Source organism: Octopus bimaculoides, chromosome 1 (assembly GCF_046866305.1).
Source record: "Octopus bimaculoides isolate indiv1 chromosome 1, ASM4686630v1, whole genome shotgun sequence".
Classification (NCBI taxonomy): Eukaryota; Metazoa; Mollusca; class Cephalopoda; order Octopoda; family Octopodidae; genus Octopus; species Octopus bimaculoides.
Window position 1 is genome coordinate 110022671 of NC_142928.1, and position 13848 is coordinate 110036518.

The 13848-nt window shown below is 38.9% G+C and overlaps 1 protein-coding gene across 1 annotated transcript in view; it reads left to right on the top strand.

Moving 5' to 3' along the window:
* Positions 1 to 617: 617 nt before the first annotated feature.
* Positions 618 to 13848, top strand: part of LOC106868482 (monocyte to macrophage differentiation factor 2) — a 109594-nt gene continuing 96363 nt past the window's right edge. Inside the window, exon 1 of the mRNA XM_014913771.3 lies at positions 618 to 1044. Coding sequence (XP_014769257.1) covers positions 1010 to 1044 — 35 coding nt within the window. The 5' untranslated portion in view covers positions 618 to 1009. The remainder of the gene's footprint in view (positions 1045 to 13848) is intronic.

The window sequence follows — 13848 nt, forward strand, 5'->3', positions numbered from 1 at the left end:
GAACTGAAACAGGGTGAAATAAGTAAGGAATGAGAAGTAGAAAATAGGAATGAAAGTAAGGGAGTAAAGCTGCAGTAGGCTGGCACCTTGGTTAGAGGACATGTATTGGAAATAGATACAAAGTAATTAAATAAATAGAAAAATAAAGTATTGACTGTAAAACCCCATCCAGGTTTTGGAGAAACACTCGAAGATGCGATAAAAAGGAGAAAAAGTAGGAGGAAAGAGGGCAGGAAGGTTCTTAATATTTTATTCTAAAACAATTTTTATTCCCTACTTTTACTTTAGCCTTCTTTTCATTCAGCACCAATGCTCCGAACCATAAAACTAAATTGCTTTGTATGCAGTGAAGAGATGTGTTTACCGAGTACTACTAACACAAGAAAAATGGTGAAGCTCCCCAACTGAAGGGAACTGCTTTATTATGATGCAGATTTACAACAGAACCAGTTATCCAAGACTAATCGACAGAATGCTAAAATCCACTTTCTCTCTCACCTATAGCGATATAAGTTAAGTTTTACAAACTGGAGAAATAGAACTTTATTTATAAAGCAGAATATTCTATATTTATATTAGTGGTGGTAACACACACGTTGAGTGGAAGTGTGTGTGTCTGTGTTAGCTTTTACACATATTTGTTAATATAGTTTAATGCTAAAATTACATCCGCGTTCACACACGCACGCGCACGCACATAAACATGCGCGCGCGCGCACATAAATACACGCACGCTCGTGTGTTTATGCACACGCACGCACACACACATACATACACGTTCTAACCCTTTCATGTATTAAGTTTGAGATTATGAAAAAGGGATACGATGATATCGAAATAAGGTGGAAAAAACATGACTTGTGAAATGACGAGTTTACCTAACAGAATACTTAGTAAACATCTTACCAACTCTCTCCAGTCCCCAAAATAAGCAGTGAAAATCTTGATAAATTATGAAAGCATCATAAATTCTCTTTAATATTTTTAAACTGAGGGGAATAATAATAACATGGAATATTTATATAGCACGCAGAATCATATACGGTAAGTAATATTGCCTTTAAAGTTATTTGTTGTTTACATCCACCTTATCCCTGGTTCAACAGTCCTATGAGTAGAGACATTCTGTGACCATCTTGCTTTTGTTCAAAGTGTATCTTCGATTACATTCATGCGTCGCCGACGACTTTTTTTTAAAGTTAGTAATGTGTGATTTTATTCTTTTGTCAGACATTTTAGAGTGATTGTTGTGATACCTCACTTAATCGAATTTCCTCCTAACGATACTTAGCTTTACACATATACATACATATATGTATGTATACACATACACACACACACACACACACATGTAATAAATAGTAAATAATGTATGGTATATATACTCTCTCTTTTTACTCTTTCTCTTGTTTCAATCATTTGACTGCGGCCATGCTGGAGCACCGCCTTTTAGTCGAGCAAATCGACCCCAGGACTTATTCTTTGGAAGCCTAGTACTTATTCTATCGTTTTTTTTTGCCGAACCGCTAGATTATGGGGACGTAAACACACCATCATCGGTTGTCAAACGATGCTGGGGGGACAAACATATACACACATACATATATATACATATATACGACGAGCTTCTTTCAGTTTCCGTCTACCAAATCTACTCACAAAGCTTTGGTCGGCCCGAGGCTATAGTAGAAGACACTTGCCTAAGGTGCCACGCAGTGGAAATGAACCCGGAACTATGTGATTGGTTAGCAAGATATATATATATATATATATATATATATATATAAAGCTATATTAAATCTCTGAGTGAGATATAAATAGTAGCAATACGGAATCGTAACATATAACTGCTAACCAAGGGTGGCGTCCTATAAAGGATAGTGCTACTGACATTTATAGCCCCAGGAAGACATTTCTTCCAGCTGGCTAACGACACACATTCTGTGTCCGATTAGTATTTGCGAGGGGAGGTTATCACTCCCATCTCTAGCCTAAAGTGATACACACGGACTCGAGTTTCTAAGTGGTCACCCGTCCTCAGTGTGTGTTAATCACCAGTTAGTGATTAATATTTTTATTATGATTATACAATCAGACACAGAGGGGGACATTACAGGACATTACAAACACACAAAAATGATATCTGAATTCGGATGAGTATATTTACAAATGACATTCATTTATGTACAATTAACTGACTTTGTTTTTTCCTTTTTGACACCACCTTTTTTTTTTACCTAAATTAAAAATGAAATCAGGCAGATTCACCTGGCAGCCTGTAAGGCCCAGTGACTATCTATTTTCCTTTCATCAATGATTAAGCTGGGTTACTCACACCCACCTTTCTCATCATATCCTTCCATCTTTGCTCATATACCCTACGCGACAGGGTTTTCCACTCCAGCCCCATCTTGCTCTTCAGATGGTATCTGAAGTAATTTAGCAAACCTGGGCCAGAGATGAAGGATCCTGTCATGACACCTTCCATTCTTGTTCTCCATATGCACTCTTTCAGTACTGCAACTGTACAGAGAAAACATACCTCACTTTCCTTTGAGAGTCTGGCTGGCGGTACCATCTTTATTATGGATCCAGCCAATAGCCGTACTCTTTCCAGATGTGGTAACAAGTGTTCCACGAAAACCATCAAGCTTGACAGCTCCCGACATTGTACAAAAGTGTGCTGGATGGTTTCATCGTCCAGCCCACATCTTGGACAAGTCGGTGGCACTGAAACTCCGTGCCTGGATAACTTTTTGAGAACAGGTAGAGCATTCCTGTAGCACTGCCAGGCTAGGCATTTTTGTAATTTTGGTAATTATCCAAATACCCCAGTCTAACAGTCCTACTAAACAGGTTGGCGAGTTGGTTCTCGTTAAACCCCAGAGCCGCTCCTAAGACGTCATCGTTTCTAAACTCCACCAGTCCCCTATAGAACACTGAGGTGATATTCCTGCTGCCGGCTTTGCCCGCCTTTTGCCATTCAGTCAGGTTTCATCTTTTTATGAAACCAGGCTTAAATCTTACCATAGTGGTTGGTCACTATGAAGAAACCCTCCACTAGCGGGCTCCACACCTTATCACGTTCCAGGTGGTGTCAGAAATGTCTCAGCCACAACGCATGTCTGCACATCATTAACCAAGGCATCCCTAACCCACCCTTTAATGGTTCCTGACAGCAAACAGAGCGCCTTACAAATGGCTTTCCTCCCTTCCACAAAAAGTAGAAAAGAAGTCGTTCCAACTTGTTTATCCATGAATCGGAGCAAGGGACAACAGTCAGGTGGTAGGTGATTACAGATGGTGTCCTTTCTCAACATCTGCAAGATGTCTACCTCATTCTCCTCAATGAATATAATTGCTGCATCTACCCACAACAGAGGTCTTCTGGACTAGTGCCTCCACCTTGCCTGCCACCTCACTCCAATTCTCCGTCTGGGAGTCTGGTCCAAACCAAACTCTAAGCAACTTAACAGGACCATCGGTCCAGTGCCCCATGACACTGGCCGATATCGACTTGCTCCTCCAGGTGCTGAGGTGCAAGCCGATTGACTTGTCCTTGTTAATTTTTGCTCCTGCCACCGCCTCGTATCCTCTGATAGCATCTTCTACACGAGGTACCTGTGCTTCGTTGGAGACGGTGAAGGTGACGTCGTCCACATAAGCAGAAACAGATTTATCGCCTCCGATTTCATCAGGGTTACCTCCCAACCTCTCCAACTTCCGCAGCAATGGCTCAAGAGCTAACACATACAGAAGCGGAGACAAGGAACACCCTTGACGAACTGAGTGTAACCGTTTATCTGGACTGTGGACTTGATGCCGCTGTACATAGCGGAGATCCATCTGTGGAAGACCGGGTCCAGCCCAGCCGCTTTGATGACCGCCACCAGGTACTGATGGTCGACCCTCTCAAATGCTTTACTTTTGTCTAAATGGACCATTGCCCCACTTTTGCTGGCTAATTTATCCACCCTGTCTAAGGTGTAGCGGTTAAGGTGAAGATTGTCCTGGATTGACCTGCCGGGTATTGCACATGTCTGTGCTTTCCCGACAAGTTTCTCCACGGCAGCCGTCAACCTTTTCACTAGTACCTTGGCCAAAATCTTTAACTCTACATTAAGTAGAGTTATGGGCTGGTAGTTACTTATATTATCCCCCTTGCTCGGGTCTTTCTGGACCAGCGTCACCACTCCCCAGCTCACAACACTGTGAATTCTCCCATTCTGTTGCCAGTTTGTATAGACGCTGGCCAGTATATCCCCGAACAAGTCTGGCATGCTACGGTAAAACTCATAGAGCAGACCATCCAGCTCTGGCGACTTTTCCCTGGCACACTCGGCCAACAACTCTTTTACCTCTGCGGGAGAGATCAGTCCTTCACAATGCCCCACCTCACTTGCCGAGAGTTGCAGTCCACTGGCTAGGAAGTCCTTTAAAGCTTCCCCATGCTAAAGTGGACCACTCCCCCCCGAACAACTGTGCGAAATGCTGGTAGAAGACCTTCTGCATTTCCTCCTGTCCATAGATCTAGCGCCGCTGTTTGTCAGTTAAAGACTTAATGGAGGCATTTTTACTTCTCTGACACTCACTCGGCGTGCCCATCTGGCAACATTGATACCTTCTTGTTTCCCTACACGTAGCTTAGCTCTGACTCTGCAACGTTCATGCTTGGCATTGAGGTGATGGTGCAATACCGCTCTCGCCACCAGCACTCCAGGTGTAGAGCCAGACTCCACAGCCTCGTCTAGGTTTTTAACTAGTTCGCCCTCTTTTCTAGTCCTATCTAAACTTAGCTGTTTGCTAAATCTAATGAACTCTGAATGGATGGCTCTTTTGAGGGTGTGCCACCATCTATTATTAATGATGGTGCCACATAATGCCCTCTGTACTAATTCCTTAATCCGGGTACGAAAGGCTTCACAAGTCAAAATAGACTTGTTCATCTTCCAGTACCAGGGATCCTGTCTATGACATTTATCTAGATGCACCTCACACGTCACAAATTTGTGATCCGTGTAAGGTACAACAAAAAAATGTGGACAACTAAAAATATTCCTATCTCGTTGCCTAACGAATACCCTATCTAAGTACTATCTGCACAAGCCGTTGTTGTTACTCCAGGTCCACTGTGGAACGCTCGGCTCATCCAGTCAGTAATGGTCTACCAGATTAAAGCTCTCTAGTAGACCCTTGAGGCTAGGATTTCCCTTCCTATCAGTTGAGCCAACTCTATCCACTCGTGCATTGAGGATAGTGTTAAAGTCCTCTGATAAAACTACAGTTTTTGACGTCACTAGGTAGTGCTCCAGGTCTCAGAAAAAACCTGACTGCCTATGCTCGTTAGGAGCATAGACAACTACAAACCTGAAGGATTGCTTACTCACATACGTTACATCTAGGACGACCAGCCTACCTTCTGGGTCCAAAAAGACATTACTTACCTGTAAGTCCAAGTTCTTCCTAATAAGGACTACCACGCCCCTCCCTCTTCCTTGGCTAGGAGAAATAAATTTCTTGTAACCGTTGAGAGAGGTGAGAATACTTGAGGTTCGCTCATCTTGGACTCGGTTACAATGGCTACATCTATACTGTGTGCCCTGAGGTCGTTCAGGAAACAAGCTTGTTTCCATTTCGACCCCAGTCCACACACATTTATACAGCCTAACTTAATCATCGATGAAAGAAAAATTAAACTTTCTACTTATGGTTGCGACAGGGTGCATGGCAGTTTCTGTCTGACTGCCTCTCCCTCTCTCTCCTTAGTAGACATAGCCGCTGGGCTTTTTACCGGCATTGCCACCATGCTCTGGGTTGGTGTGGCTGCCGGAGTAATTATTAATTTCCCATCTGCTATGTCTTGGATGATATCATTCACATCCTTTTTTTTTCAGGTGTTCTTGCAGAGTTCTGTCCATCCACCCATCATTGCACACCTTTGCATAGCGAACGTCAGACTTATTGTCTGACATTCTGCTTAAATATTCTTTCGTTTTTTGAGTCAAAAGAAATATATTTGTCTTTTTTTTTCCTTTCTGGGTTTATGGGGTAGGATTTGGTAAATTTTGTCCCCACGAACACAGTGCCAAAGGGGTAGGATTGGGGAATTTTTCATGTTGTCTGTTTGCATTGTTGTTTTTTTTTTTTGTTTGGGGAGGTGAGTCGATGGAACTGGACTTCTTCCTCATGTGCATCACTTGCGTGAACTCCATCTCACTGCTTTCCTTGTTATCGCTCTTTTGCCTTCTTGCTTCTTCTACAGTCTTTTCCGTCATTTCCTTATTTTCTGTTTCGGATTTTTCTATTTTATCTTTTTTTTTGTTTTCTCTGGCATATCTTTTGCCTTGCTTTGGGGAGGGGCTTCACTCTCATTTTTCTTCGCCGTCTTGGTGCAGGTGGAATGAATGTGGCCCTTCTACCCACATTTGAAGCACCTGGGCCTACGTCCTTCCACCAACACACGTATCGTGTGCCCCTCCTCTACAAAAATCCTATCGGGCAACTTCTCTAAAGTTTCATTGGAGGCTTGTACCACCATCTGCAGCGTCTGGCCTTTCCAATTTTGGGTGTCCTTTCTCAACATCTGCAAGATGTCTACCTCATTCTCCTAGTTGAATATAATTGCCGGTGCTACCCACAACAGTTCGTAACCTACAGGTATTTCCCCCCCTACAATTTTGGCCATTCTGCGGCCCAGATAGGTGGGTAGCAGCATTATCTCCTTATTTTTCAGTGTTCTGGTAACTATTTCTTTTGCTACATTGGCCAACTGGAACTGTGCTTCCACAGTTGCACTACATATTCCTCAGCCAATGTAGCATATTTTGTTCCAGATAGGTGCCAAGCAGCTCTCCACTACCTCATTCTTCGCTTCTGTAATTTTTTTTTTCCTTTATACTATAAATTTTATATACTGCAGTTCTGGCATTTATTTCCACCACCATTTCTGGCAGCGGAATTAATTTGGTTTTGCCGTCGACCTGCTTCACCATATTGCGGTAACTGAACAGTTGTTCCATTTTAAAAGTCATTTCTATTTCCTTGCCACTGACCGCGACAGAAAAACTGTTTTTTTCCTTGTTATCCTTAGATGCATCACTTTCTTTTCCCATAGCAGGGAAGTCCTTTCGAGAATCCAAATTGAAATTCATATTTTCAGTATTTGCCATAATGGCAAAAACAAAAACAACGCCCAGAACAGGGCAAAAATTAATTTTTCACAGAAGTTTTTCAACCAATAAAATATTTTTTAAACACTATTTTCGTCTCGCAGGGCGAAAATTACAGTTAACAAGGCAACAACAGTTCAAATTCAACAATAACTCAATTCAGCAATTTGTAAAATAGCATAAAACATTCCAAAAACAAACTCACATATCACGGCAATCAAAAATGCGGAGATGATCACCAGCTAGTGATGAAAACTCATTCCACTCGCAAAATACTATATGCTTTTTCCAGCGACAAACTGTCACTGATCTTGAAAAAGGAGAAATAAGCTGTATTAAATCTCTGAGCGAGATATAAACAGTAGCAATACGGAATCAAAACATATAATTGCCAACCAAGTGTGGCGTTCTATAAAGGACAATGCTACTGACGTTTATAGCCCCAGGATGACATCTCTTCCAGCTGGCTAACGACACACATTTTGTGTCCAATTAGTATTGTTTCACTTTTCACACGTAATACTGAAATAGTGTAAGAGATAAGAGATTGCTCTGGGCTCACATTAGGCAAGAGGTTGAAAAATTTTTTAACCCATGACACTGCATAGACCCTAAGTAAGGCATGTGTAAAATTTGAATGAAATCAGTTGGGTAATTCTCAAGTTTTAGTGATGCACACATTCTCAGCTTTATATATACTAGCAGACGTACCCGATGTTGCCTGGGGCGGTTTGTTTGCCTGGTCAGCATAGTCTCCCACAAAGTAGAACTAAAGAAACTGAGGCGAAGCAGCATCATGCGGCTGCAGGGAACCAATTCTATGGTAAATCTGCCCCTGCACTTTACAGGAAGGCATGATGTTGGAACCGAAGGAAGTCATTTGGAACACGCAATTGTAGGCACATATCTGCTTGAGAAAGTCATGAGAATAAGGAGACACTCCTGTCAAAAGGGGTAGAGGATCTTGCAGAAGAGGTACTGTAATCTTACCATTGGAGCAGCACATGCCGGGAGTTTCTCCAGGCCACTTTTTAGCTCCACAGCATTGGCAGATTGTGAATATGCAGCCTATTTGAACATCAGGGTGATTACTGTAGTCAATTGTAGGATCGTAGTTGAATGCTGTCCTAAGTCAATCTGTGTGTTGTGCTGCAGTCTCTGAAGCTCGTGCAGCAGCAGTAGAGGAAACATTTCTTGTTCAGCGTGCTGAATGTTGCTCGTTGCCCTGGGTGGCTTGTTGTGCAGCAATACGTGCTAACCAATCACAATGCTGCTCTTCACTTTCCCTTCTTCACACTGAAACCATCTTAAGTGCATTGAGAGAGTCCCTCCTGGCGGCGTCCTTGGCAGATTCATTTGCACACATACGTTTACTTTTCTTTGCAGCATTTGTTTGCCTGCCAATATTGGATCTTTTGCGTCAAGGCATGATGGAAAATTTGTAAAATGTAGTTGGCAAAAATGTTAATCAAACAGACCGAATTAAGGATTTTTAATTATGGGTAAGAGTTTTGAAGTGGCTAGTTTAAGTTGGAATAATCATATGAAAAAGAGCGTTCACATCTAAACAGAGGCAAATTGTAACTCGCAAATGAATACTCCTGGCAGTACTGTGCAAGCAGTCGATAAGAACTCACCACAGCTGACAAAGTAAAGTAATGATTTTTCCAGCTGGGTGTGTGCTATGTTTTTTGCTGGCTCGAGCCAAATCTTAGGCAAATTGAGAGTAGTCTATTTACGTTGGGGTGCAGAATTTTGAGGAAAAAATTATAAGGAAAAGTATCCTAAGTCAAAGAGAGCACACATGTCAAATTTGGTGAAATTGGGTTGAAAATTGTAGGAGTAGAAGTGGTTCACATAGCACAGACAGACAACTTGCCGTTTAATATATAAGGTCAAACACATACCGTTGCATAGACGTGGTAGGTTCAAATCCTAGGCGAGTTGAGGGTAGTCTATTTATGCTGGAGGCGCAGAATTTCGAGGAAAAAATTATAAGAAAAAGCATCCTAAGTCAAAGAGAGCACACATGTCAAATTTGGTGAAATTTGGTTGAAAATTGTAGGAGTAGAAGTGGTTTACACAACACACAGACAGACAACTTGCCTTTTAATATATAAGATAGATACATGTATATATATATATATATATATATATATATATATATATATATATATATATATATATATATATATATCTATATATATATATATATCTATATATATCTATATATATATATATATCTATATATATCTATCTATATATATATATCTATATATATATATATATATATATATATATATATATATATACACATATACACACACATATATATATATATATATATATATATATATATATATATATATATATATACATCCATATAAATATACATGTATATAAATATATACATGCATATAAATATACATGTGTATATATTGTATGTATATATATATACATATATATGGGAGAATTTACAAAAAAACAACAGACGAGGACAGGTGGTGTAAACAACAAAAGGATGTATTAGTTTAACGCTCGGGAATAGGGAAAGTTTTTAACGTTTTGAGCTACGCTCTTCAACAGAAAGAATACGGAGAAAAACACGGAGAAAAAAGAATTTGAATGTTGCGGTCAGCAATCTATCATGGTATATATATACTAGCAGCTAAGCCTGGTTTCACTCAGTCTGTTTGAATGATGTGGCTGTGATCGTTTTCGGTTAGGCATAATCTATAACAGCGTTTCTCAACCTTATCATTTCGGGTCCCCTGTTTCGATTGGAGCCTCCAGCTGTATGAAAATTTCCTGACTCCCCACCCCTGTCAGAAAACAACTTCAGGAGTTGTGAAGAATGAATCTGTGCATAGTCTGTTTCTGCGAGCTATTCTATTGGACCTCTGTCTAATCATTAAAACATTAATTTAAATATGAACATAGAAAGAAATTATACATTAATCCCTATTTTTGTAAGCAGTTGTATCCATAAAAATTCTATTTGCAGAGAGCACAAATTGAAAGAAGATATATGAAATGGACGTGTGTATGTGTGTGCGCGTGTGTATGTGAGAGATAAAGAGAGATAGAGTTAGTGAGTGAAGGTGTGTGTCATGATGATTGACGTCTTTTAAGGTACACACACATACATAGAAAATGTGAGGTCATCGTATAAAATTTTTACAATAGTTATGGAAAAGATTATGTTAAATTTTTGAAATGCAAATATGTGAATGAAAATTAAGTTCAGACCTCTACATGATAGCTAGTCATAATAAAAATAGCAGCCAAATCTTCCTCAAAACACCCTACTGTCTTAATCCAACAATTCAGCCTTATTATGTAGTTTGAATGAGAAACTGTAACTAAAGATTAAGATTATTAACCCCACAAAGAGGTGAAAGAAGAGAGACAGCATAGCGAAAGTTTTGGCTGACTGTCATCCTGTACTCTCCTTGTTGCTAGCAAAATGGTATATGCCGGCTGTGTGAGTAAGTGGTTGTTTTAATGGCGGAACAAACAGGGGAATTCCATTAGAAAATTTTTTAGTCGATTTTCTCGGTAACTATGGCAGCTAGGAAAAAAATACAAACTGCATTCCAGTCTATGCACCCGTCTCCACATGTGTGCCATTTTTCACGCGAATCCACCCAGCTGTTTGGCCGTGAACCTCAAGACAAGAAAGAATACAACGGTCGGCCAACTTCAATTTATATATATATACACACACACACACGCATAAATATACATGTATGTATATATATGTGTATGTATATATATATATGTGTGTATATATATATATGTGTATGTATATATATATGTATATATATGTATATATGTATATATATATATATATATATATATATATATATATATATATATATATATATATATATGGGAATTTATCTGCTCTCCTACATACAGGAGGAATTCCCAGACGTGGAAGGTGGATTATACAGGGACGACGCACTATTTGTAATTAAAAATCCCTTGAATAGGAAACTAGAGCTCATTAAGAAAAACTTGCATAAATTCTTCAAAAGATTTGGACTAGCCATTTCTATAGAAAACGAACACACATCCATAAACTATTTAGACGCCAATTGCAACCTAGCCACAGGACTACATGAACCATTCATAAAGCCCAATACCAACCTAAAATACATAAACGCATCCAGCAACCACCCACTTTTCCTCAAGAGAGGCTTAGCACATAGTATAAGTAATAGGATATCACGCCTCTCTTCTAACCAAGCTATTTTTAATATGCATAAAGAAACCTACAACATCGCACTACATAAGGCAAGATTTAACCATAAAATTAAATTCATCGAATCCAATAACCATAAAAAAGACCCAACTACAAGGAACCCAAATGCTAGAAACACACACACTACTAACATACCAAACACCGCTGGAAGCCACACTAACAATATGAATGACAAAGATAAACATATCACATGTAATAGAAATACAATACGTCCCAAAGCCAAACCACATAACACCAAAAATACCAACAACAATGTAAACACCAATACCAATAATATTAAAAGGACGATTAAGGCTAACAACGAGACGAAGCAGAAATGCAATAGCCACCTGAACAAAACCAATATTAAGCAATACAACGATAAGCTTAGTATAAATGACAGGGAGACCCAGCAGACTAAAAGAAACCATATATCGGGCTCACAAATACCTAACAATACTAACAGGGAAAAAAATGAAAAAACGCATATCAAAAATAAACCCAACTATAGAAATAAATTAGATAGCCGGAAAGAAAAATTCACCAGCCTTCCCAATTATGATGGCAGGTTCTATACCAGATATGGCCATAATAGCAGCAAGAACAATAAGGATACGACCTGGCTGATCATTCCCTATAACATGAACCTCAAATCTAACATAGTCCGCTCGCTAATGAACATAATTGATAAACACCTCAATGTGAACAATAAATACGCAGAAATATTTAAGAACAAATTAAGAATAGGCCACAGCCTGACATGTAACTTAGCTACCATAATAGCATCTATTAATAATAAGAAATTAGACGCATTCTATACAGCTAGAAACACCACGAACAACCAAATCAACAACCTCCCAAATAATAGAACTAACTCTAACCCTAATCCAACACCCCTTACTAGGAGGGATGCACACCAAAAAAACAATAGGACCACACAACAACACACAGACATAGACACCCCTTACAACCTATGTGGCTGTAGAGACAGGAATAAATGTAATTTCTCCAATAGATGCAAGACAGATAATATAGTTTACCAATGTGACGTACAAACAAACAGCCACACTAAATCTTACATTGGGGCCACGAAAAACCAAATACGTCTTAGATATCCAGTTTTAAAAACAGAAATAAGGCAAATTCAGCAGGGCTTAGTAGGTATATCTGGGAACTAAACGACAATAAGATAGAATATAAACTAAAGTGGCACATACTAAAAGTAGCTAATTCCTATAACCCAACTAACAGGCGCTGTCAGCTCTATTTAACTGAGTGCCTTGAGATCCTAACGGCTAAGAACGACCTATTAAACAGGAGATATGAATCTAGTCTAATCTGTCTTCACGCTACTAAATACTCATTCTCTAAGTATAATTAAATATATAATACATTACACCTCCTAAGCTAAACTAAATATGCATAAAAGAACTTTCCCTCTAAGTATTATTAATTATAAGTAGATACGAATAAGAACCAAGTTAGCCCCCTTTTCACCTAAATTTAAGGTTGCTTCCCTGTACTAACACCGCCGGTGCTATAAATATACGACGGATCCCTCAATCATAAAATCACGTGGAGATGCATTTGATTAAAACCGGAATAATGAACTTAAACAGCACCCATCCTACATCCCCTTACGGGAAGACCAACACAACTTCAACTAAAACGTAAGGCTTTCTCTACCTATCTCTATTATTACACCACCATATACATTAATATACCCACCAATCACTTCTCATACATCCCTCGCACCACGAACTCTTAACATACTCCTCAACATTCTGATGAGATCTGCCAAACCATTGGCTAGATTGAAACGTACGTAAATGACTATTACATAACATTCACAATGACTCACTACATAACCTCAACCTCCACAATGACTCATTACATAACCTCCACACAATAAAACAACGGCTAACTAGCCCAACAGAATTGCTTCTTCTTGTATTTGTTGCTCCATTCTCAACATAAATATATATATATATATATATATATATATATATATATTAGAAATATAATATTTCTAAATTTCTCAGAGAGATTTAAGCAGTAGTGGAGCGATAAAGTTGTAGTATATTGTCAACTTAATGTGACAATCCCAATAAGGGAACACACTACTGCCGTATAGAAATATATATATACACATACATACACATATATAACAAAGTAAATTGCAAGATACTGCACAAATACACAATATATATATGTTTACAGGCATATATATATGTGTATGTATATATATATATATATATATATATATATATATATATATATATATATATATATATATATATATATATATACATGTGTGTATATATGCATATATACATATGTATATATGCATATGTATACATATATATATGGTGGTTGTCTACTCCTTAAACAGAGTTTGACCACCTCCTGCACCTACACCTTAGCCCTTTCATG